Genomic DNA, 24,618 nt, shown 5'->3' with positions numbered 1-24,618 from the left:
GAGAGAGAGAGAGAGAGAGAGAGAGAGAGAGAGAGAGAGAGAGAGAGAGAGAGAGAGAGAGAGAGAGAGAGAGCGAGAGCGAGAGAGAGAGAGAGAGAGAGAGAGAGAGAGAGAGAGAGAGAGAGAGAGAGAGAGAGAGAGAGAGAGAGAGAGAGAGAGAGAGAGAGAGAGAGAGAGAGAGAGAGAGAGAGAGAGAGAGAGAGAGAGAGAGAGAGAGAGAGAGGCTGTGTATGTCACAAGGAGGGGTCAGAGGTAAGATGAGGATGACTTTCCATGACGTAGACAGTCCAGGTGAATCCAGGTGAAAGCTGCAATCCCTTATTGATATAACTTGTTAAATGCACTTCAATCAGTGTAGATGAAGGGGAGGAGAAAGGCTAAATATTGATTTTTAAGCCTTGAGAAAATTGAGACATAGATTGTGTATGTGTGCCATTCAGAGGGTGAATGGGCAAGACAAAATATTTAAGTGCCTTTGAACAGGGTAGGTGCCAGGCGCACCGGTTTGTGTCAAGAACTGCAACGCTGCTGGGTTTTTCACACTTAACAGTTTCCCATGTGTATCAAGAATGGTCCACCAACCAAAGGACATCCAGCCAACTTGACACAACTGTGGGAAGCATTGGAGTCAAAATGGGCCAGCATCCCTGTGGAACGCTTTTGACACCTTGTAGAGTCCATGCCCCGACGAATTGAGGCTGTTCTGAGGGCAAAAGGGGGGGTTCACCTCAATATTAGGAAGGTGTTCCTAATGTTTGGTATACTCAGTGTAGATTAAGTGGTTGGTCATTGATCTAGGTTTATAGAGCGGGTGGAATATGCTGGTGTGATGAAGTGGTGTTGAAGGAATCAGGCGCAGGAGGGTAAATCACAGAATAACAGGCTTTAATCCGCAAAATACAGGTTTATGCAGAAATGCGTAAAACACACTCCAGGGCACTAAACAGGTGCACTGGAAAATACAAGGTACACAGGAAAATACTCCCGTCGATACAAAATACACGAGTTCCACCGAGCTTCACGAAGTCGTGACAGTACACCCCCCCCCTCCGATGCGCAGCACCAGCAGCGCGCCGACCACGGCCTCGGGGACAACCAGGAGGACGCGGAGCAGGGCGAGCCGGATGGTGACGGTGGAAATCCCGCAACAGGGAGAGATCGAGGATATCCCTCACCGGGACCCAGCACCATTCCTCTGGACCATACCCCTCCCACTCCACGAGGTACTGAAGGCCCTGCACCCGACGCCTCGAATCCAGGATGGAACGGACAGAGTGCGCCAAGCCCCCTCAATGTCCAGAGGAGGTGGAGGAACCTCCCGCACCTCAGACTCCTCAGCGGCCCAACCACCACCGGCCTGAGGAGAGACACATTAAACGAGGGGTTAATACGGTAATCAGGGGGGAGTAACAACCTATACGTAACCTCGTTGATTCTCCTCAGGACTTTGAACGGCCCCAGCTTCCGGCAGGGCAGGCGGAGGGGCAGATTCCGTGTCGAGAGCCAGACCCGATCCCCCGGTACGAAGACCAGGGCCTCACTACGGTGACGGTCAGCGTTGGCCTTCTGACGACGCACGGCGTGCTGGAGGTGAACGTGGGCAGCGTACCACGTCTCCTCCGCGTGCCGAAACCAGTCATCCACCGCAGGAGCCTCGGTCTGGCTGTGGTACCACGGTGCCAGAACCGGTTGGTAACCTAAAACACATTGGAATGGTGTTAGGTTAGTAGAGGAGTGGCGGAGAGAGTTCTGGGCATATTCTGCCCATGGCAAGAACACCGACCACTCCCCCGGCCGGTTCTGGCAGTAGGACTGCAGGAACATACCCACATCCTGATTTACCCCATGAGAGCCCTCTGCGGCCATGAGAAGGTGGGGTTGTGGAGTGCTAGCCAAGGGATACCTAATACCACATGGAAAGCAGGAGATTCAATAATCTAAAAAATTACCTGCTCACAATGAGTGTCCTGGGTGGTCATGGTGACTGGTATCGTGACTTCCGTAACAAACCCGGACCCTATTGGTCAACTATCGAGTGCTCTGATGGGGAGTGGAATGGATAGGGGAACCAATGTTATGCCATGACGGCGTGTGAATGCCATGTCCATAAAGTTCCCAGCTGCGCCTGAATCGACTAGCACCTTACACTGGGGAACTACCATGAGATCGGGAAAGTGGATAGGTAGGGTACAGTGCGCAGCAGAGGGCTCTGAACAAGTGTGGGTGTTCGATACCTGGGGTGATGCGTGAGTGCCCTGCCTGCCGCCTCCCGGCCCAAAAGAATGTTGACTACGACATGTGGTGTCTTGTCCCTTCGTGCCACCAGAGTGGCACTGACGCTGTCCTCCTCCGCTCTCTCGGCCGGCGACTCCACCCAGCTCCATCGGCTCGGGATCCGAGTCGTCCAGGGTGGAAACGGGCAGACCCTTACCAGGACGTCCTCTGGCTGCCAGCAGGTTGTCCAAACGAATGGCCATGTCCACCAGTTTGTTGAAGGACAACATGGTGTCTCGGCAGGCTAGCTCCCGTCGAACGTCCTCCCGCAGATGGCACCGGAAATGGTCGATCAGGGCCCGCTCGTTCCACCCGGACCCCGCTGCCAGCGTCCGAAACTCCATCGCGAAGTCCTGCGCGAACCTCGTCCCCTGCCTCAGATGGACCAGTCGCTCACCCGCTTCTCGGGTGGGTGATCGAAGAACGCCTGAAAGAGGCGAGCGAACTCCCTGTAGTCCTCCAACGCGGCTCCTCCTTCATTCCACACCGCGTTGGCCCACTCCAGGGCTTTCCCACAGAGGCAGGAAACGAGGACGGACACCTCCCAATCCGATGGTTCCGGCCTGATGCTGGTGAAGTAAACCTCCAATTGGAGGAGGAATCCCTGGCACAGCGCCGTCGTCCCATCAAACGCCCGTGGTCGGGATATCTGGATCCCTCTGGGTGCTGGGGTGTAGGTGGCTGGATCCGGTTGGCCAGCTGGTCTTGACAGATCGGGTTCTCTCCTCTCCAGGCGTTGGACGACCTGAAGAACCCGATCCATCGCTTCCCCCAAGCTGGCCAGCATCGTGGAATGCTCCTGGACCCGTGCCACGACTCCAGGCATGCGCTCTTCTCCCGCTGACTCCATACTCGGGTGGGTGATTCTGTGATGAGGTGGTGTTGAAGGAGTCAGGCACAGGAGGGTAAATCACAGAATAACAGGCTTTAATCCGCAAAATACAGGTTTACGCAGAAATGCGTCAAACACACTGGGTGCACTGGAAAATACAAGGCACACAGGAAAATACTCCCGTCGATACAAAATACACGAGTTCCACCGAGCTTCACTAACCTCCACAATAAACAATCACTCACAAGGACAAGGGGGGCAGAGGGAACACTTATACACGGACTAATTAGGTGTGTGTTATTGACAAGACAAGACAATTGTGATGATGATTGGGGCGGCAGTGGTTAGTACTCCGGTGACGACGAACGCCGAAGCCTGCCCGAACAAGGAGGGGAGGCAGCCGCGGCCGAAGTCGTGACAGCTGGGTATTATCTTCACACTGCAACCGGAGTTTTGTTGTCTCCTTGGATGTCTCTTTGCTACAGTCCTCAGAGTGGAAGACGTTGCATAGAAAAGTGAGTGGAACAATGGAACTAAAGCTGGTAAAGACTAACTCGTATACTCAGCTGGCTCATAGTGATGGACTATACCATTCTATCTGTGCTTATAATTTAGTATCATGGGTAGGGCCATCTGCGAGCAAATCTGCCGGTTTAGAATATCCTTGGAACCCCAGAAATGATTTGAATAGATAACATCCCTCCTGATTGAGTCTGGCAGTGTCTGTAGCCTAAGGGTAATGATTCAGTATGTCAGTGTCTGTAGCCTAAGGGTAATGATTCAGTATGTCAGTGTCTGTAGCCTAAGGGTAATGATTCAGTATGGCAGTTGTAGTGGAATTGTATCAATAATGGGGAGAGACAAGGTCAATCACCAATCAAACTTTATTCAAAACTCATTGATAAGGGAGCTGATCACAATACCCACACAGAAGTGAGTAGAGTGAGAGCTCTCTGAGTGGAGTGAGCCTCTGTGTTATATACCATCTCAGGATGGGTCAGGATAGGTGCAAGCTCAGAGACAACATACAATGGTTCCAGACACTAACCCCACACATCCTGTGCCAGACCTTAGCCCCAAATACATAGAACTCATTGTTTTGTTCAGTACTAAGAATTTAGAAGGACATTTGTTGTTACTTAGTTTCCACCTTGCTAGAAAGGGAACAAAGGGAGAGAACAATCTCCCAAGGCCAAAGGAGAGGGCGACTGACACACAGAAATTATGTAGACAAGTGATTGGTTCCCATTCCTCATGCCATCTCTTCACATGGTTTACAATAGGTAAAGACACATATTCACATATGGAAACAATGTTTCCTTCTGACCTCCTTTGGCCTATTCTCTTTCTGATATTCTGCATAGCAACAGGGACATGTGATAGACAAGTCTGACTTCTCCCCTCCCTGGGCCCCAGGTGACTGAGACCCATATGAGGGAGGAAGTACAGCTGCCCACACCAGAGTCCGAAATGAGACATTCTAATAACGAGTTCAACAGTTCAATCATATAAGCATATTCTGCAGATAAGACATCTTAATGATCTATGTTACTTAGCTAATTCTGATTTCTCCACCACACAGTGTGTGTGTACTGTATGGTAAATTATATGGGAGTTGGAATTGAAGGGCCCTGGCTGAGGCCTCCAGGTGCGTAGGGTTGGTTATCGCTCCTATCTGTTTACACAGTATGGCTGAATCATTGATGATCTCTTCTGTCTTTATATAATGAGCAGGAATCTGAGGAGAGCAGCAGGATGCAGCGTCTCCTGCAGGGCCGGCCCCAGGCATAAGCGACATAAGTGGTCGCTTAGGGCCCCAGGAACTCAATCGGGGTCTCAACTTACTATTGAGAGTTAAAATAGTAGAATATACAAGGTGCAAGTTCGACATCTGGTTGTGCATCAGCAATTGTTCTCTTGTTATGGCAGTCACTAACAGTCACTCAATTAGCCATGTCAGCTAACACATTTTAGATTGATAAATTAGTCTAGCCAGCTATCTAAACTAGGAGTCATCATGGCCGAATACCGACTGGTCACAAAGGGCACGTGCCCAGTGGCCCTGACCTCCAGGGGGCCCCCATTGATTTTGTTAGTCACTCTCACTCAGATATCATTAACATGGTATAAGTCATGGCAAAATATGTAGAATTGCAGGAAATTAGCTGTAAAACTGAAGAAAATAAATATTTCTGCCCCATGGCAAATTAGTAGAATTGCATGAAATGTGTTATAGAATTGCAACATTTTCTCTCCGCCCCATGGCAAAATGTGTAGAACTGCAAAAAATGTGTTTCTCTCACTTAGGGCCCCCAAAAGGCTAGAGCCGGCCCTGGTCTACTGAATAAACCGAGTGCTGCATATGACCAACGTTGCCAAGATCCTAGTGTAGTGGGATTTGCGGTGCAGCAGGGGCAGCAACAGTTGGGGACTTGAGGAACACACAGACAGTGAGGGAAGTGTGTGTGCGTGCGTGCGTGTGTGCATTTTCTTTGGGTGAGGGTAATTGAGGACACTAGGCCTACACTCGCACTCCCATTGGGTGTGTTAGGTAGGTCTATTTGAAATAGCTTCCTTGCCTCCTCTGTCAGACTGAAAACCTCTTGTGGCTGTCAGTGTAATAATATTCAATGTGTCAGACTTCCCTGGCAGTGTCGCTTCGCAGAACACTGTTTAGGAAGCTGTCAGCAACCTTTCACACAGATGCTTTGTTCTTTGAGTACTGTATCCTGCCACAGATTTGGATGAAGTCGTCAGGTACCGACAAAGCGAGCACAGTGGATTTTTCAGGGTTTTTGTCTCTCTATTTGGTTTATAGAGTGACATGAATGAATGAGGGTATGTATCTCTCTCATTTCTTACCCAGAGGAGAAACGTTTTATAGTACGGTGCCTTTTCGTTTTTTCATGACCTTAGAATGTATTACTATTAATGTTATGTTATAAGTTGTTATAACGCTATATGAACTGGTTAATGCAGTCGCTATATGAACTAGTCCAATGTGTCAAGAATGGACAAAAGCCTTTTCCACAGATGACAGCTTACAGCCATTCACAGTAGCTCTTCAGGAGGAGGGTTGGCCAGTCCATCCCTGTTTTAGATGGAACGCACTAACCACTGGCCTGATGAATATGAGTCAGTGTTGATCCTGCTTGCTCTCGTATGCACTTGTAGCTCACACCACTTTTCAGACACAACCGCAACAAGTCAGTCAGTCTCAGTGTAACAATGACAAATGATTCATTTCTAATCAAACCAGGTTTACAACCACAGCCATCCTGTCATCATTTGTCAACGTACATTATCAACTGCAGAAAGCATGTTTGCATTCATATTTCGCACTCTATGTTACAGTTGGCTTGCATTACCTAGAGGATTGAACATTTGTTGGTATGGCCCTGTGGAATTGGGACTTAGTTTGAACGCCTTGGTATTTTTCTTAATTTGTGGTTTTGTCTTTCTTCAGACTTTAATGTGAAGAACAGATGTAGGCTGCAAATCAATGGCTCCCATGGAAACAATTACCTTCAAGGGTTGGATGCACCAATTTGTAAGTCGCTCTGGATAAGAGCGTCTGCTAAATGACTTAAATGTACATGTAAATGGGAATTCTCAAAGCACATAAGTGCTTTAGACTGAATTACTGTTTTTTATGTAAAGGAAATCCGTTGTACAGTGAAATATTCCTTAGAATGGGACCAGGAATTAATTCAGTTGTTTTGAAAATAGCTTTTTGAAGAGAATAGGATTACATTTTAACATTAAAAGCCCCAAGATACCTTTATTGATATCAATTTGCAGTTAGCAATATTGGGAAGGGTTGTTTCCTGAATATTTCCTCTACCTGTTCTCTGGTGTCGCATCACTGCAGTCAGAGAGATGTTTAGGCAGCATATTGAGTGTTTATGATGAATAGCTGCTGTGCTGCCGTGGGTTCTGAGGTGCAGAGGACCTGTCCTGCAGTGGAATTTTACTATGGCTGGCTGGGAGCTGTTGCTGTGGACCCCCTGATATTCCCACACTGCCCTCATCCTCCCCCATCCTCCCCCTCTTCTCTCCCCTCTCTCCTCTATCCTCCAATGTCCTTACCCTCTTCCTCCGTCCCCCTTTCTTCACACTCCTTCCCCTGTCCTGCCCACGCCCTGCTCAGCATCACTCTGTCTGGCGCTCTACCCAGTGATGATAAATCATCAGGCCAGGGTGAGTCTCATGATCTCCTCTCCTCTTCTACTCTCTAGCCACTAGGTCTACACAGGAAATCACAACTGGTCACATTCACAGGAATTACATATTACACAGGCCTATCAGCTGTTATAACAGCATCGTCATGGTACCCTTTCTTTCTTTCTGGAATGTCCTGATAGCTATTCCTGGCTGCTGATTATCATTCATTTATTACTGTCTTATCACAGCACCGAGTTGCTCTCTTGGGCTCATGAATATTCAAATCAGGGGTTTATTATTGGTTTTCTGTCTGCATGGCATAATGCAGCTCTCTTTCTCTTGAAGTGGAGTCAACCTCTTGTGTAGTATCAGTTCCCTCTATTACCTGTCGTATAAAGGCCACACCTGTACAATCTCTCTCTCTCTCTCTCTCTCTCTCTCTCTCTCTCTCTCTCTCTCTCTTCTTTCTCCATCTTCTATCACCTCTCCTACTTTCCCTCCTCCCTCTCCTCCTTCTACTCCAGGACTTTCCAGCAGTGCAGTTCGTTTATAGTGCCCTCACTCCTTCACCTATCTATATGTCTGCTTCTCTGTTTCCGCCTCACTGCGTCTCACTCTCTCCCCTAGCCATGACGTCATCCTACATCCCCCCTACACATCTGAGGCTCTCTTCTTCGCACTATATTTCTCTACCTCCATTTTCCCTGTCTCTCCCACCTCCTTAACCCTCACTGTCTCTGGTCATGATGCCATGGTTAGTACATCCCTGCCACAACCACCCCCCACTCTTCTCCTCATCCCTCCTTCTCCCTCCCTCTCCCCCCTCTCTCAGAGTCTCTTGTCCCTCCCTCTCCCCCCTCTCTCAGATTCTCTTGTCCCTCCCTCTCCCCCCTCTCTCAGATTCTCTTTTCCCTCCCTCTCCCCCCTCTCTCAGAGTCTCTTCTCCCTCCCTCTCAGAGGATTATCCCCCAACCATTGAGAAACACACACACACACACACTCCCTCTCTCACACACACATTCATACAACCATACACTGAAACACTCACACACTTCCACTCAACACGTTGCCTGGCCAGAAGTGTCTGTGCTCTTGGATAAGACAGTGTCTACGTCCGTTGCCTGTGTGTGGTGTGATGATGCTTGCTCTGCTCTTTGAGAAAATAGGGCTCTGAGCTGAACAAAAACAAAGGGGCGGGAGGCGGGAGGCGAGAGAGGAGCCTATGTGCCTCAGAGCTGTATCTGTAGCTAGCCGTCACAGCTCACCCTGCTAATGGAGGAATGGGGGTAAGGCTTTTGTTGCTATGATGTAGTGGAGGGAGGCCTGCATTCTCCATCATTTGGGGTGCAGTCATTTGTCTTGATTACAGCCTAGAGTGGTTTCTCACTGTCTGATTAATGCAGTCGGTTGATGTGCTGGTGTGTTTGAGGTTGATGTGTCTTTGTGTGTTTGAGGTTGAGGTGTCTGTGTGTGTTTTGAGGTTGATGTGTCTTTGTGTGTTTGAGGTTGAGGTGTCTGTGTGTGTTTGAGGTTGAGGTGTCTTTGTGTGTTTGAGGTTGAGGTGTCTGTGTGTGTATATTTGGTTGTGTGTGTGTGTGGAGATGGAGAGATGGAGGTGCATGGTGTGCTTAGCTTACGAGTATTAATGAAATATGTGTTGTGATCGTCTTCATAGTGTTGCAGCGGAATGTAGAGGAGAAGGGAACTTCATGTTCCTTTGATGGTGAATTTGATAAATCAGAATGAATGGGTTTTTAGTGTTTTTGTCATCGTAGGTGTGTGCAACAGTATATGTGGACTACATGTGTTATTTTGGGTAAAAGGGTAGTAGGCCCTAATACATTTCAATTATGGTCAATCAATTTCAATATTGATATCTGTACATATTACAATGGTTTATGACAGACATAATTTAAAAATATGCTGTCTGCCAGAAAGCTAGTTATGGGTGGGGAGGTGTGAGGTGGTGTGTGTGTGTGTGTAGTGTCCTACCATCTAGCCTTGTTCATAGAGAGGGCTGTCCTACACTAGAACAAAAGCCTCCTCTTGTGATTTTATGGATTAACCAACTGTAGTGCACATCCAGCTCTCACACTTTCCCATGCAGCCAAAGCCCTTTTTTCAACCAAAGCCGTTCTGCTCATGTTTTGTCTGGGTGGAAACGGAATTTTTTGAGTATTTATCCCTCTCTTTCTCTCGCTCATTTTCCTTCTCTCCTTCTCCCATTGTCAAAAGTATTCTTCCACCCCATTGGTTTAGGGCGGCTGAGTGACCCAAATACACATGCAGTGCCCTCCCCCCCTCCCCCCCTCCTCCTCCCCCTGACCCCCACACTAAAGTGGAGCCCTCTATTGTTTTCAACGTGTCTCTCTCACACAGCACTGCTGGGCCTCAGTCCTCAGCAATGGAATAGATGCAAGATGTATACAGGGCTTGGTGAAGATGTGTTATTATTATTGTTATTGCCCACTGCTGCCAGGCAATAGAGAGACAATGCTGTGGCTGCTTTACAGTACGCCTGTCTGTCTCTCATGGACATTCCCCTAGCCAGGGTTGGTGTTAGCGCTGTGAGGCTCTTGGATAGGAGGGACCTGCTTGAGAAAGATAACAGTCTAAGCCAGTGTATCAGAAATCAACAAAGATCCATTGGTCCCCGGGAAAGCTGACAGAAAAGAATGCTTGTGAGTTCTGATGGAGGCATGAAGCTATTAAGTGTTGGAAACCATACGGAACTACAGATCTTTGTTCCAATTCACAGTGACTCACCGTCTTGTCTCCAACCCCACTTCATAGACCCTCTGACTCTCCACTCACTCTCAGTGTGCTCCCTTCTCTTTCCCTTCCCTTGAGCGTGGGCTTGTTTCCCATCTAACATGATGCTGTATGGCAGGCAGCTCTGTGTTCCACAGAACAGAGGTAGGCGCTCGTCGAGCACTGTCTGTCTAACTCAACCTAGGCTCAGCTCTCTCCGACGGGACTGAACAGATTCTGTTGTATATTAACCTCGCCTGTAAGGGTTACACTGCGGTAGTAGTGAAGACACACGACTGGGAATGAGACTAGCTGTGTGTGTGTGTACAAGGCCTTCCCCGGTGAGAAACAGTTAACCCAAAGTAAGCTAGCAGTGTTATTAAATGTCTTATTGAAACATTCCGTGAAAGTTTTAAGGAAGTTATTCAAAAACCTCCAAATAACCTTTAAATTCTGCTTAAAATAATCACAACATTTAGGGAATGTTCACAGAACGTTATTTAATTACCTTCAAATAACCTATAATTCATTTTCAGAACGTTAATAAAACCTTCCAGGAAAACTTTCAAGGAACCATAGTAAAACGTTCTCAGAACCTCCCTGCAACCTAAAAATGGTTGTTCCCAGAACAGGCAACATTTCACTTCACAACATTTTCGTTAAAAAACGTTCAGTTTTACCGGTCAGGAAACGTATGGCTTTGTTCCCAGAACCAATGGGACACCAAAAATGTACATTCCCACAACTACCAAGGAACCAAATGTGTTAGCTGGGTACGGTCGACTCATCCACAATGCAAGGGGCCACATCAGTGATTCCTTTATTAACAGACAGACAGTGCTTTATTAACAGATAACTCAACCTTGTCTTGGCACAATGTCTGTGTCCATTCTCAGGATGAGCAACTTGATCACTTACTTAATACTACCTCCTGTATTTGAAACTGGTAGCTTGCCTACTGAGGGAGGACAGTAACTGAGTAAAACGGTTGTTTTCTGTTGCTCTTGTCATTAGTTCTCTCACATCTTTTACGTCTGAATAATAATATAATATGCCATTTAGCAGACGCTTTTATCCAAAGCGACTTACAGTCATGCGTGCATCCATTTTTTGTGTATGGGTGGTCCCGGGATCGAACCCACTACCTTGGCGTTACAAGCGCCGTGCTCTACCAGCTGAGCTACAGAGGACCACTGAATGATATTACAAAATAAAGGGAACATTATGTTCACATGGATTAAGAAGGACCACTTAAATAGTTGGTTTTTAATTCCCACACGCAATCTCTGAAATGGCCTCTCGCCGTATTTTTTGTCGTTTGGATAAAAGTAACCGACCACATTATATTGCTATTATTGATGATCCTCTCTCTCCTCCCCTCAGTGCATGAAGACCGTGACTGCTGTAGACTCCCACAACCTCCTCAAGCCCTCTAGGATCATGTCGGGCGCCTACGATGAGTCGGCCAGCCAGGAGGATGGCACAGACAGCTTCTGGGAGGTGAGAACAGACCACAACTGTTTGCCTCAAGAGATACATTCATATGAAGTCAAACAGGCATCCCTTTAAGTGGAACTGGGATTTGAACCAGTAACCCAGGTGTCCACACTCTGCAGTCACTGCATCACCCTCCTATGGCTTTGCGGCAGAGCTGGCAGCGTGACAGGCCACTGACTAGGGCTGCTGTTGTAGAGGGATTGTATGTCTTTGTGTGTCTGTGTGTGTGTGTGCATGATACAGTATTCTACTCTAGGGGCTACTGCTGCTGTAGATTACACTGCTGTAGATTACATTGCTGTGACAGGTGACAGGAACGTCAGTATGATGTCTTTTTATGACGTCTTATTCTGGTCATAAATGTCACGAGAATTTCTATCTCTAATTAAACCTAAGCTTGAATCATTACCAGCGGTTGTAAGGCTCTGGTTTTAATCATGAATAATTCAAGGTCCACAACCAGCAAGAATGATCTGTATTATTTAATCATGGAGAGCTCTCCCGCCAAAACACATAACCAGCCTTTACATATGCTTCACACAAAGGAACTTTGCTCCGCCCACCTTTAGGCGGCCTTTAACCAGTTTCTCAGTCCCCTTCATCCTGGAATGTTTGTCTCAGCAGTTTCTAACTCACCCCCTCTGTTAGTGGGTTTATAATGATAACCCTAACACAGTTCACACAGTCATCATCAGTATTGGGGTTAACAATTTTAGTCATAATCATAATTCCTCTATCAGTAAACTAGTTGAAAAGGGAAGTATTTTTACTGACCAGAATTACATATTCTTTTGACCACCATACGACCAGTTGGTCATAATTGTAATCTCTATCTGACCAGCTGGTCATAATTCATACATTTGGATATTGAAAACATTGTTCATTACATTTATATTTGTTTCCATAGGCACCAATAAAGTTGAAATCTACAACATATTCTTACATTTAAAATAGATCAAGTAATGGCAAAAACAAATCTATATCACAATTTTTTGCACAGCTGCATAAAGTAAGGGACAGATTGAAATGTACTGGGGGGGGCTGGTCCAACTCAAGGTGTCATTAAAATAAATGCACCCCCCTCCCCAAAGTTACAAATATTTTCACATGACCCTCCCATTGTACTTTCAAATACATTTAACACCCTCCCCCCTCATATAATTAATTCAAAATAATGTTTATGACCATAAATAACAGAAGGGAAGGGGGATACCTAGTCAGTTGTACAACCGAATGCGTCTTCCGCATTTATTGACATCCACGTCATCGGTTCCCGGGGAACAGTGGGTTAAATGCCTTGCTCAGGGGCAGAACGACAGATTTGACCTCATCTGCTCAGGGATGGGGATCCGATCCAGCAACCTTTCCGTTACTGGCCCAACGCTCCTACCCGCCAGGCTACCTGCCGCCCCATAGTGACCCTGTGTTTATAAATGTGGATATCGACTTTGCCACTTCAGCATGCTTTTGTGGCACAGTCGATGCCACGCAGGGCTACAGGCCAGAAGGTTGAGGATTCGCCAACCACCACAGACAAGCTCACTCTCGATGCCTGTTTCATTACACTACAATCAGAGCCGGCTGCAGACAATGATCAGCTAGGGGGAAATCAGATTTTCAACATTTTGATGCCATATTTATATAAAATACAGTATATGCAACAAATTTTCCACCAACAGGTTTCTGTGCCAATGCACCACACAACCAATAAACAAAGCATATTGACTTTGGTCACTTCAATATCATGGTTTCCGAATGTCATTAAACTTTTTGTGTTCTGTAACAGACTCTTTCCTTTCATCAATTGGCCGCTGCACAGTTTGGATTTATTGATTGATAGATTTTATTTGTCAGTTAAAAAATACATATATACATAAAGATTTTTTTAAGTGACCAGGATTGCACAATAAAGTCTGGGACTTATTTCCGTTGTGGGTTGTGGGCCCAATTACATAGATACAGACACATTACAGAGATGGAGACAAAAAAATGCTCAACCTCCAGATGAGTATGAGGGGGGAGTTCAAGTACAATTCTTATAAGCTTGTTTGGCTGGTAGCTTATTCTTTAGATGTTTGGGGCTGCTGGTGATGTGCAGGCATAATCAAAGTGACACTGGACTAGCGCACTTGCTAGAGTCTTTAGGGTGTCTATAGCCCACAAACACTAAGCACATGTTTATATAGATTGGTGTCTACTAATTTAGTAGCATTTAGATAACTGGTCAGTAGTTCAATCAGATTTAAACCAAAAACCAGATATCAACTCAAATCAGACGTATTTTTCATGATGTAAAAAGACATCATGTAAAAGACGTCTTAATCTGGTTGTGATCTGGTTATAGGACGTCCCGACCAGATTCCAACCAGAAAAATACGTCTTTAACATGTCGTATGCCCACTGGGATAAGGATTCTCGCTTTAAGGTGACACGCTACATTTCTAAAGCTGATTTATGCTTGATTCGGCAATGCGCTCTGTAAGGAGGGTGTGCCACAATTGCAGAGCCTCCGGAGGCTTGCAGAGGCCAAATCAAGCTCCGTACCGCATCCCAATGCGCCTAACAAATTTGGTAAAAATGCGGAGAACTCCGTATAGCTCCGTATAGCTCCGCATTGACATGATTGGTTGACGGTAGCTGGGGGCGGTACGTCCTGTGTAAACACAAACTCACTTCCTTGACAACTTCCTTCAAAACAGCTCTACTCCGCGAAGCGCAAGAAGTATGAATGCCCTGACTTCTGCAGAGTCCTTATCACTGTAAATGCTGTATGGCCAATGTAGATACCGGAATGACCATAAATCGTCTTTTAAGGTGGAATGTGTTGAAGGTAATTGAAATGCCTCTCATTCTGGTGCCTATGAAAGGTGGGGAACTACAAGCATGCTGTGAAGCGGATTGATGATGGCCACCGGCTCTGCAATGACCTGATGAACTGTATACAAGAGCGTGCCAAAATCGAGAAGGCCTACAGCCAGCAGCTGACCGACTGGTCCAAGAGATGGAGACAGCTGGTGGATAAAGGTACGAGGGGAGGAGGGGAGACGTAAACTCAGCAGCTCACAGTGCTTTGGAAGAGTTATTGCCACCTGTAGGTGCCCAGTATGCAAAATTACGTTGAAAAGATGTCTAAAATATGTATTTCCCAGACGTTGAAGTTATGTTCATTTTAGGTTCGGAATAAAAGGTGAAAAGACGTCTTTTCCAGACCTTGAAAATATGTATTTTCCGGACGTTGACATCAGGTTCATTTTCAGTTCTGAATGAAAGTAAAAAATACATATTTTTCGGACATTGAAACTATGTATTTTCCGAATGCGCAAAATATGTATTTTCCGGAAGTTGAAATCAGGTACAGTGGGGAAAAAAAGTATTTAGTCAGCCACCAATTGTTCAAGTTCTCCCACTTAAAAAGATGAGAGAGGCGTGTAATTTTCATCATAGGTACACGTCAACTATGACGGACAAAATGAGAAAAAAAAGTCCAGAAAATCACATTGTAGGATTTTTTATGAATTTATTTGCAAATTATGGTGTAAAATAAGTATTTGGTCACCTACAAACAAGCAAGATTCCTGGCTCTCACAGACCTGTAACTTCTTCTTTAAGAGGCTCCTCTGTCCTCCACTTGTTACCTGTATTAATGGTACCTGTTTGAACTTGTTATCAGCATAAAAGACACCTGTCCACAACCTCAAACAGTCACACTCCAAACTCCACTATGGCCAAGACCAAAGAGCTGTCAAAGGACACCAGAAACATAGACCTGCACCAGGCTGGGAAGACTGAATCTGCAATAGGTAAGCAGCTTGGTTTGAAGAAATCAACTGTGGGAGCAATTATTAGGAAATGGAAGACATACAAGACCACTGATAATCTCCCTCGATCTGGGGCTCCACGCAAGATCTCACCCTGTGGGGTCAAAATGATCACAAGAACGGTGAGCAAAAATCCCAGAACCACACGGGGGGACCTAGTGAATGACCTGCAGAGAGCTGGGACCAAAGTAACAAAGCCTACCATCAGTAACACACTGCGCCGCCAGGGACTCAAATCCTGCAGTGCCAGACGTGTCCCCCTGCTTAAGCCAGTACATGTCCAGGCCCGTCTGAAGTTTGCTATAGTGCATGTGGATGATCAAGAAGAGGATTGGGAGAATGTCATATGGTCAGATGAAACCAAAATATAACTTTTTGGTAAAAACTCAACTCGTCGTGTTTGGAGGACAAAGAATGCTGAGTTGCATCCAAAGAACAACCATACCTACTGTGAAGCATGGGGGTGGAAACATCATGCTTTGGGGCTGTTTTTCTGAAAAGGGACCAGGACGACTGATCCGTGTAAAGGAAAGAATGAATGGGGCCATGTATCGTGAGATTTTGAGTGAACACCTCCTTCCATCAGCAAGGGCATTGAAGATGAAACGTGGCTGGGTCTTTCAGCATGACAATGATCCCAACCACACCGCCCGGGCAACGAAGGAGTGGCTTCGTAAGAAGCATTTCAAGGTCCTGGAGTGGCCTAGCCAGTCTCCAGATCTCAACCCCATAGAAAATCTTTGGAGGGAGTTGAAAGTCCGTGTTGCCCAGCGACAGCCCCAAAACATCACTGCTCTAGAGGAGATCTGCATGGAGGAATGGGCCAAAATACCAGCAACAGTGTGTGAAAACCTTGTGAAGACTTACAGAAAACGTTTGACCTGTGTCATTGCCAACAAAGGGTATATAACAAAGTATTGAGAAACTTTTGTTATTGACCAAATACTTATTTTCCACCATAATTTGCAAATAAATTCATAAAAAATCCTAAAATGTTATTTTCTGGATTTATTTTTCTCATTTTGTCTGTCATAGTTGACGTGTACCTATGATGAAAATTACAGGCCTCTCTCAACTTTTTAAGTGGGAGAACTTGCACAATTGGTGGCTGACTGAATACTTTTTTTCCCCACTGTACATTTTCGGTTCTGAATGAAAGTTGAACAGATGTCATTTACAGACATTGGAAATACGTATTTTTGAAGTAAGCATTATAAAAATTATAATAATACTTTTCTAATCCATTTAATCTTGGAAAGAGGAGCCAACCGAAGATTGCAACATATAATATTTATTATTGCTCCCTTCTGTCACAAGCACTTATGTTAGCTTTTTCAAAAGCTTTAAAACTGGCAGCAATGATGTTCAAAGTAGTCCAACCTACTTTTCTTCTTCGTTGGGGTTTTATGGCAGTGCATACCAATATTAGATGCATTACCGCCACCTACTGGGCTGGAGTATGGTGGAGACTATGGAGGTGTTCTACACTCTGCACTGTAATCTACATGAATGGAGGAAGGAAATTATTGCTGAGTGAATAAAAGTTTGTTCTGGACTAGGTCTGTGACGGTCCCGAAATTTCGTCAGCCGGTGATTGTCAAGCAAATAACTGCCGGTCTCACGGTAATTTACCGTTAATTGACAAACACATTTAGCATCTCCTGGCTTCCACACATAGCCTACAAGCCACTGATGCAGACCTTTGGAACATCTACATTTTTTAAAAGTCTAATAAATCCACCTTCACAATAAACACCTTCACAATAAATCCATTAGTTATTTTAGACAGGTCTAAAGAAGCATATTTATGAGGCAAATGTAGTCTATTTCAGAAGAACAGAATAGCATACTCTGAGTTGTCGTTATGTTAGGTCCTCATCTGGTTATGCCATATGGCTGTGGGCTACACTAGTTCATTTAGCAGACAAGATTTTGTTAGAATTCCGTGGCATTATTTTATATTTTTTTATAATATGAAGAACACAATTGAACAAAGCTGAATAAAATAGAAAGGATATTTTCTCCAAACGATTTGAGGGAGTGTGCACATGTGGCTATTCTGTGTTGAGCGGTTAACAAAGAAATAGGTACTCCTATATGCTTAATTTAGAGTTATTAATGTAACTTTAGTTGTTCTACAAACATTGGGCTATATGTTTTGATTTCTAATACATTGTAAGGCTGCATGATTCGACTCTAATGATGATTTGAAAAAAGTTGCATTAAAAGCATGAGCTCTACTTTGTTTTTTGAGCAGGCTGTACACACTTCATCAGTCTCTCATTTACAATTTGACAAGCACTTGATAATTCCGTTAGAAAATCCATGCCTTTTGTGGCCTTTTGTGGCCGTTGTGCCCTTCTCCCTGAGTGCTGCGTGCTCCGAAGCAACTCTCACTCACATGGCTCTCCATCACGTGATCGGATCTTTCTCACAGGCTACAAGTGAAGACAGACACATCGGGGACGCAACTGCGCGCGTACTTATCCAAATTCCAGAGGTGCATATTGAAGATATTGGAAGAACTGTCCACATTTACTTTTCGTCAGCCAACAAGATGAGTAGGCCTAATGAACAACAAAAGCACTAGCCTATGTCAATCTACTATCCCCCATATTACAAGAGTTGACCTATTCTATTCTGTGCGAGAAAAAAATATATTCCAAACATAGTCTGGGACAGTTGGGGATGCGAAAGATCCCAAATTAATACAACCACTAGCATCAAAAAAACTTTTTTTACACCATGAGGCTGACGCAACAGATCAGAACATTTAGCTTAAAATGTTGATAAACTATTAGGCTATTTCTTCACATTATAAGCGCAAATGTTCCATTAACCGCAAATGCGATTATGCATGCTTTAATATAAAGGTGCGTTTTTATGGTGAAAATTGTCTCCCCAAACTTCAAACTCATGCGCTGCTTTTGTATGCCAGTTAGGCTCTACACCCCTTGTAAATTGGATTAATGTGCTGAATTTTAAGAAGTTATTTGGCCACTTTATTTGTGATACAAACCTTATCAAAACATATAGGCCTACGGGCAAGGCTACATGAGGTGGGTGATTATGATTAGGAAAAAAAGGCATTGTTTCTTGCCTTATGCTGGGCATCATTCACAAGTGATAATATATAATTCACAAGTGATAGGCTAATATTGTCACCCATCAGACTATTCTTGATTTAATCTTGTCTTTACATATACTAAATAATATATGTGTGAAATTTGTTTTGATTTAGAATGGACCATTATCATGCACCTGTTGCGAAACAGGGGCAGCGGGAAAAAATACATGTCATCTATGCACTTAAATAGCGAATGGAGGACGCTTTTCCCGTGGGTGATTTTCATGCCAGCCAGGTAGGCTATACTCCTGTTGTAAAGAGAAGCAATGTGCTTAATATTAGGAAAGTTGAGAATAGCCTATAGAAAGCTGATGAGATCCTCCTCTCTTTAATATTGGCCATCACCACACTGTTTTCTCACACAATTGCACAGCCTATAGAAATGTTGCGCAACATGAGCTCATGGGCTCTCATGAAGTGTTATATTTTTCAAATACATTTGCATTGATGTCAGAGTGATTAGAGGGACAATAGAGTGCTGAGTACCAGGCAGCTAGCAAGTTTGGTAGGCTACTAATGACCATCAGCAGCATCATAGCTCGGAGAAGCCTAATTAGTGGAATTTGACTGCCTTCATGACTTGTGACCGCCAGGTTTGGCTGTAATACTGTCACCGTAACAGCCCTATTCTGGACAGGTTTTTAGGAAGTTGGGGAGGGTGAAACCTATTCACAGGGATGTGATCGTTCTTCTGAGCATTTGCCTTTGATGTTCGTAGGTTTGACAGTGAAAGAGGACGTGGTCTGTAGTTTCTGCTGCAGGACAGTTGGGACATGAACCTGTTTTGTGTTTTCCTATCTTATGGAGACAGTGGTTGAGGCCGTTGTGGCCTATTCGCAGATGGGTGATGATGGTTTCTGATCGTCTTGAAAGTCCTTTGTGGTTATTGCTGATTGAAACCAGGTCTGGTCTACTGCGGGTGGCCTGCTGCGGGTGTGCGAGAGCATGCCCCCATCCACATCGATGGGCCTGTAGTGGAGTGGGTAGAGAGCTACAAGTTCCTTGGCATCCCACATCACTAAGGACTTAAATGAACGTGGTCCACACACACCCACAGAGTCGTCAAGAGGGTACGACAGCAGCTCTTCCCCCTCAGGAGGCTGAAAATATTTGGTATGGGCCCTCGGATCCTCACAAATATCTACAGCTGCACCATCGAGAGCATCTTGACTGGCTGCATCACCGCTTGGTATGGCAAATGCACCTCAGTTGACTGCAAAGCGCTACAGAGGGTGGTGCGGACAGCCCAGTACATCACTGGGGCCGAGCTCCCTGCCATCCAGGACCTCTATATCAGGCGGTGTCAGAGGAAGGCCCAACTCCAGCCACCCAAGCCATAGACTGTTCACTCTGCTCCCGTCCGGCAAACAGTAGCAGAGCATCGGCTCTCGGACCAACAGCTCCGAGACAGCTTCTACCCCTAAGCTATAAGACTGCTAAATAGCCATAAGACAAAATAATTAATTAAATGGTTACCCAGACTATTTGCACTGACTCTATGCACCAGTGGAGGCTCCTCATGGGAGGAAGGGGAGGACCATCCTCCTCAGTGAATTTCATACACTGTAACGCTACTGCATGATTGTAGCGGGTTTACTAACGCATTAGTTCTATTAGCTATGTTGACTAGGACGTTACTTTAGCTAATATGTGGACAACGATGTAGGCTGTGTGTAGCGGTTATGACATGGATTGGAAAGGTTTTTTTCGCCTGGTCACATACAGCTGATGTGTTGTTCATTGAAGTCCACAAAAGAAGGGAAAAGGTGAGAGGAGGAAAGTGCATAGAGGCCAGAATGAATACAACGTGGCTGCTACGTATAAAAGTGAACTGTTGAAAAACGTTTCTTTAACGGAAGCAAATGAAACAGGGATAAAAAATACCTCAATTTGTCTAATAGAAACTCTTGTTTGCAACTGTTGGACTAATGATTACACCCTAGATAAGCTAGATGCAGGCAAGAGTGTGCAAGTCAGTATTGAATGTGTCACTGTGTGTCATCTCAAATTTCTCTCTCGACCTGTGTGCACCTACGTTGTAAACTTTCATTCATAGGCTAGGTTGTAGCAACCTCATGATGGGTATAGGGAAAATTAGAGTATCATGTAGTAGCCTAAACCTATCGATGTTACATTGAAGTGGGTGAATGGAATATGAATGACAGTCATCCAACATGCTGTAATAGAAATAAAGCCATGCTCATTAAAAAAGAAAATCGTCCTCCCTCATCATAAACGGCACTGACCGCCACTGCTATGCACACTCACAAGACTATACACTCAGTGGCCAGTTTAATAGGTATACCACCCCATTCACAGTGAGTCAAGTGGCCGCGGCTTGCAATATAAAGCAGGCAGGCGTCCAGGCATTTAGTTACGGATTCGATTGAACCTTAGAATGGGTAAAACCAGGCGCGCCACTTCCAGTATCTCAGAAACGGCCAGCCTCCTGGGCTTTTCCCGCATGACAGTCTCTAGGGTTTACAGAGAATGGTGCGACAAACAAAAAACATCCAATCAGCGGCAGTCCTGTGGGCGAAAACAGCTCGTTGATGAAAGAAGAAGAATGGCAAGAATCGTGCAATCTAACAGGTGGGCCACAAACAGGCAAATAACAGCGCAGTACAATAGTGGTGTGCAGAACGGCATCTCGGAACACACAACTCGTCGGCCCTTGTCACGGATGGGCTATTGCAGCAGACGACCACACAGGGTTCCACTCCTATCAGCTAAAAAACAAGAAGAAGCGGCTCCAGTGGGTACTTGATCACCAACACTGGACAATTGAGGAGTAGAAAAACATAGCCTGGTCCGACAAATCCTGGTTCCTGTTGCGTCAGGCTGATGGCTGATTCAGGATTTGGCGTAAGCAGCATGAGTCCATGGCTCCATCCTGCCTGATGTCAACGGTACAGGCTGGTGGCAGTGGATAAAGGTGTGGGGATTGTTTTCCTGGCACACATGATGTCCCTTGATACAAATTGATACAAAACGTTTGAACGTTTCCGACACCTTGTAGAATCAATTCCCCAAAGAATTCAGGCTGTTCTGGAGGCAAAGGGAGGTCCGACCCAGTACTAGATAGGTATACCTAATAAACTGGCCAGTGAGTGTATATAGACACTATATAGACACTCACTCACACACTACTGCTCGACTTTTATATGGCTATTTTGCGTGGAATTATGACTTTGTTTTCTCAGAATGTTCGTTCAAAAATTTCCTATGATCGACAAACACTTCTGGATCATGAATGGGAAGCTACACACTTATCTCTCAGCCAGATCTGGAATACTACATTCGCTCCTTTGTTCCCCGCACAGCGGGCTTACTTGTTGCTACTGACAAAGATGACCGAAAGCAATGCCGGCGACGAAGAAGAGGAAGAAAAGGGGGACTCAAAGCTCGCCGGAAAAGACATGCTACACGGCCTCCTCTTCCTAGTATCCTGATGGCCAATGTCCAATCGCTGGAAAATAAAAGTTGTGAACTCAGAGCAAGGCTTCAATCGCAGAGGGACATCAGGGAATGCTGTGTTTTTACAGGGACATGGCTTATAGACGATACACTTGACTCTGCTTTTCAACCAGACGGTGTTTCCATTTTACGTATGGATCAAACGGCAGCTTCAGGTAAGAGTAGGGGGGAGGGGTATGTTTCCTCATCAACAATTCCTGGTGTACCGAAGTTGAAAACATCTCGAGCTCCTGTTCACCCGACCTGGAGTTTCAGATGCTAAAATGCAGTTAACGTGTGTTATTATCACAGCTGTGTACATACCGCCACAAGCAAACACCAAGGCTGTACAAGATCATTAGTCGGCAAGAATCCTCTCACCTGGAAGCAGTCTTTATTGTCATGGGTGACTTTAAAAATGTTCTCCAAAATATCATTGTTTCCTCCAAGCTCGACACCAAGCTCAGAGCCCTGGGTCTGGACACCACCCTCTGCAACTGGAACCTGGAACCTGGACTTCTTGAACGGCACTGACTCTAAACACAGGGGTCTCCAGGGGTGTGTCCTCAGCCCTCTGCTGTACTCCCTGTTCACCCATGACTGCGTGGCTTTGCATGACACCAACTCCATCATCAAGTTTGCTGACGACACCACGGTTGTAGGCCAGATAACCAACAACGACGAGTCAGCCAATAGGGAGGAGGTAAGTGAACTGGCAATGTGTGCCAGGACAACAATCTCTCCCTCAACGCCAAAAAAACAAAGGAGTTCATTGTTGACTTCAGGAAGCAGAGGATGTAACATGCCCAGATCCACATCAATGGGATTTCAGTAGAGAGTCAGCAGTTTTAATAAGTTCCTCGGCACATCACCGAGGACTTGACATGGACCAACAACACCACCACTCTTGTGATGAGGGCGCAACAGCGTCTCTACCTCCTAAGGCTGCTGAAGAAATTGGCCATGCCACCCCGTGTCCTCTCCAAATACTACAGCTTCACCATCGAGAGCATCCTGGTAGGTTGCATCACGGCCTGGTACAGGAATTGCTCCATCCATGACCGCAAGGCCCTCCAGTGGGTGGTCAAGATGGCCCAGAACATCACTGGGACCATGTTCCCACCCATTCAGGACATCTACTCGAAACGGTGCCTGAGGAAGGCCCGCAGCATCATCAAGGAACCCCACACACCCCGGCCACAAGCTGTACAATTCCTTACCGTCGGGGAAATGGTATCTGAGCATTAGGTCTGATACCAACACTCAGAGACAGTTTCTATCTACAAGCCATCAGACTGCTGAACACTTGAACTGGACTGACCACCTGCTCTGATTCTCCACACTTTAGCACACACCCACACAGACACACATACACACACACACACACACATTCATGCTACACACACATCACAACTGCTGCTACCAGACTCTTGCCATGATTGCTAAATACTGCAAAATGTAGACACTTGCCCCCCAATCCCCCCTTCCCCAAAACACGTGTAAATATCAGAATATAAATTGTGCCTTCCTGTATTATAATTATGTTAAAACGTTTATTTTATTCTACTGAGCCATTTACATTTACTTTATGTTCGTATTCTTATCTTATCTTTTCTTATTTCTTATTGTTGTTGCTTTGTCGAGAAGTAACCTGCAAGTAAGCATTTCATTGGACGTGTATGCCATGTGTATCCCGTACATACGACTAATAAAACACACTCACACAAAACCCACACACATTCACATACACTACATATGCACACACACACACATAACACAAACACGCATACCAACACAACACAAACACACATACACACACACACACATGGATACTGGCGAATGAGTTCAGAGGTTATTTGTTCAACTTTTTTTCTGGGTGAACTGTATGGGATAGTGAAGGCTGCTGAGACGTGTCCTATCACCGGGTCCTTGGAGCATCTGTGTAAATGTGTGTTGAGGCGTGGTATTGTGACTTTTCATACCCTGCTGTCAGCAGTCCTACCGCCCCTTTATCCTCTCCTTCCCGAATCATTTACAGTAGGCTAAAATCTACTTTTACTAGTCCAACCTACAGAATAAACCAACAGCCCACTTCAACTGTAATAACATTCTCAGTAACAGTTACAGAAATATATCTTTCTTGCTATGACTGTAATATGCTATTGTTCATCTACTGTAATTGAATGCACTGACTGTAATAACTATTATTATTCATTAATGAGCTCCGCCCCCAAACAAGTACAAATTTGGTCGGTCCGGACCAGACCAAATCTGAACAAAACACAGACGTCTACGCTATGTTTCACAAGTTTGAACAGCACAGTACAGTATGGCACAGTTCAGTACAGTAGAGCACAGAAGAGCACAGTAGAGTACAGTATGGTACGGTACATTTTATTCAGTAGAGTAGAGTAGAGTACGGTACAGTACAGTAAAGTTTAATTCAGTAGAGTACAGTACAGTACTGTAAAGTAGGGTAAAATACAGTACATTATACTGTACTATACTCTTCTGTGCTTAGCTGTACTGAAGTATACTTTACTTTTCTTTACTTTACTGTTCTCTGCTGTGCTCTACTGTATTGTACTATACTATAATTTTCTTTACTGTAGGGGGAAAGTGGGGTAAGTTGAGCCAAAGGGTTAATTGAGCCACCCCTTGTTTCTCGGAAACCATACACAAAATTAATAATGTGACCA

General features: G+C 45.2%; 1 protein-coding gene across 3 annotated transcripts in view; it reads left to right on the top strand.

The window, feature by feature from the left end:
* Window positions 1-24,618, top strand: part of LOC121578345 (protein kinase C and casein kinase substrate in neurons protein 1) — a 36,121-nt gene that overhangs the window by 2,794 nt on the left and 8,709 nt on the right. For 2 of the 3 annotated variants that reach the window (XM_041892663.2, XM_041892665.2), the window contains exons 1-3: window positions 8,286-8,556; window positions 11,405-11,521; window positions 14,386-14,542. In XM_041892663.2, coding sequence (XP_041748597.1) covers window positions 8,551-8,556; window positions 11,405-11,521; window positions 14,386-14,542 — 280 coding nt within the window. In that variant the 5' untranslated portion in view covers window positions 8,286-8,550. Of the gene's footprint in view, window positions 1-8,285; window positions 8,557-11,404; window positions 11,522-14,385; window positions 14,543-24,618 lie in introns of those variants that run through there. The other variant, XM_041892664.2, reaches the window with a different exon arrangement.

The sequence above is a fragment of the Coregonus clupeaformis genome, chromosome 12, assembly GCF_020615455.1.
Source record: "Coregonus clupeaformis isolate EN_2021a chromosome 12, ASM2061545v1, whole genome shotgun sequence".
Taxonomy (NCBI): Eukaryota; Metazoa; Chordata; class Actinopteri; order Salmoniformes; family Salmonidae; genus Coregonus; species Coregonus clupeaformis.
Note: the sequence above shows the minus strand (reverse complement) of the source record. Positions and strands in the feature narration are given on the sequence as shown.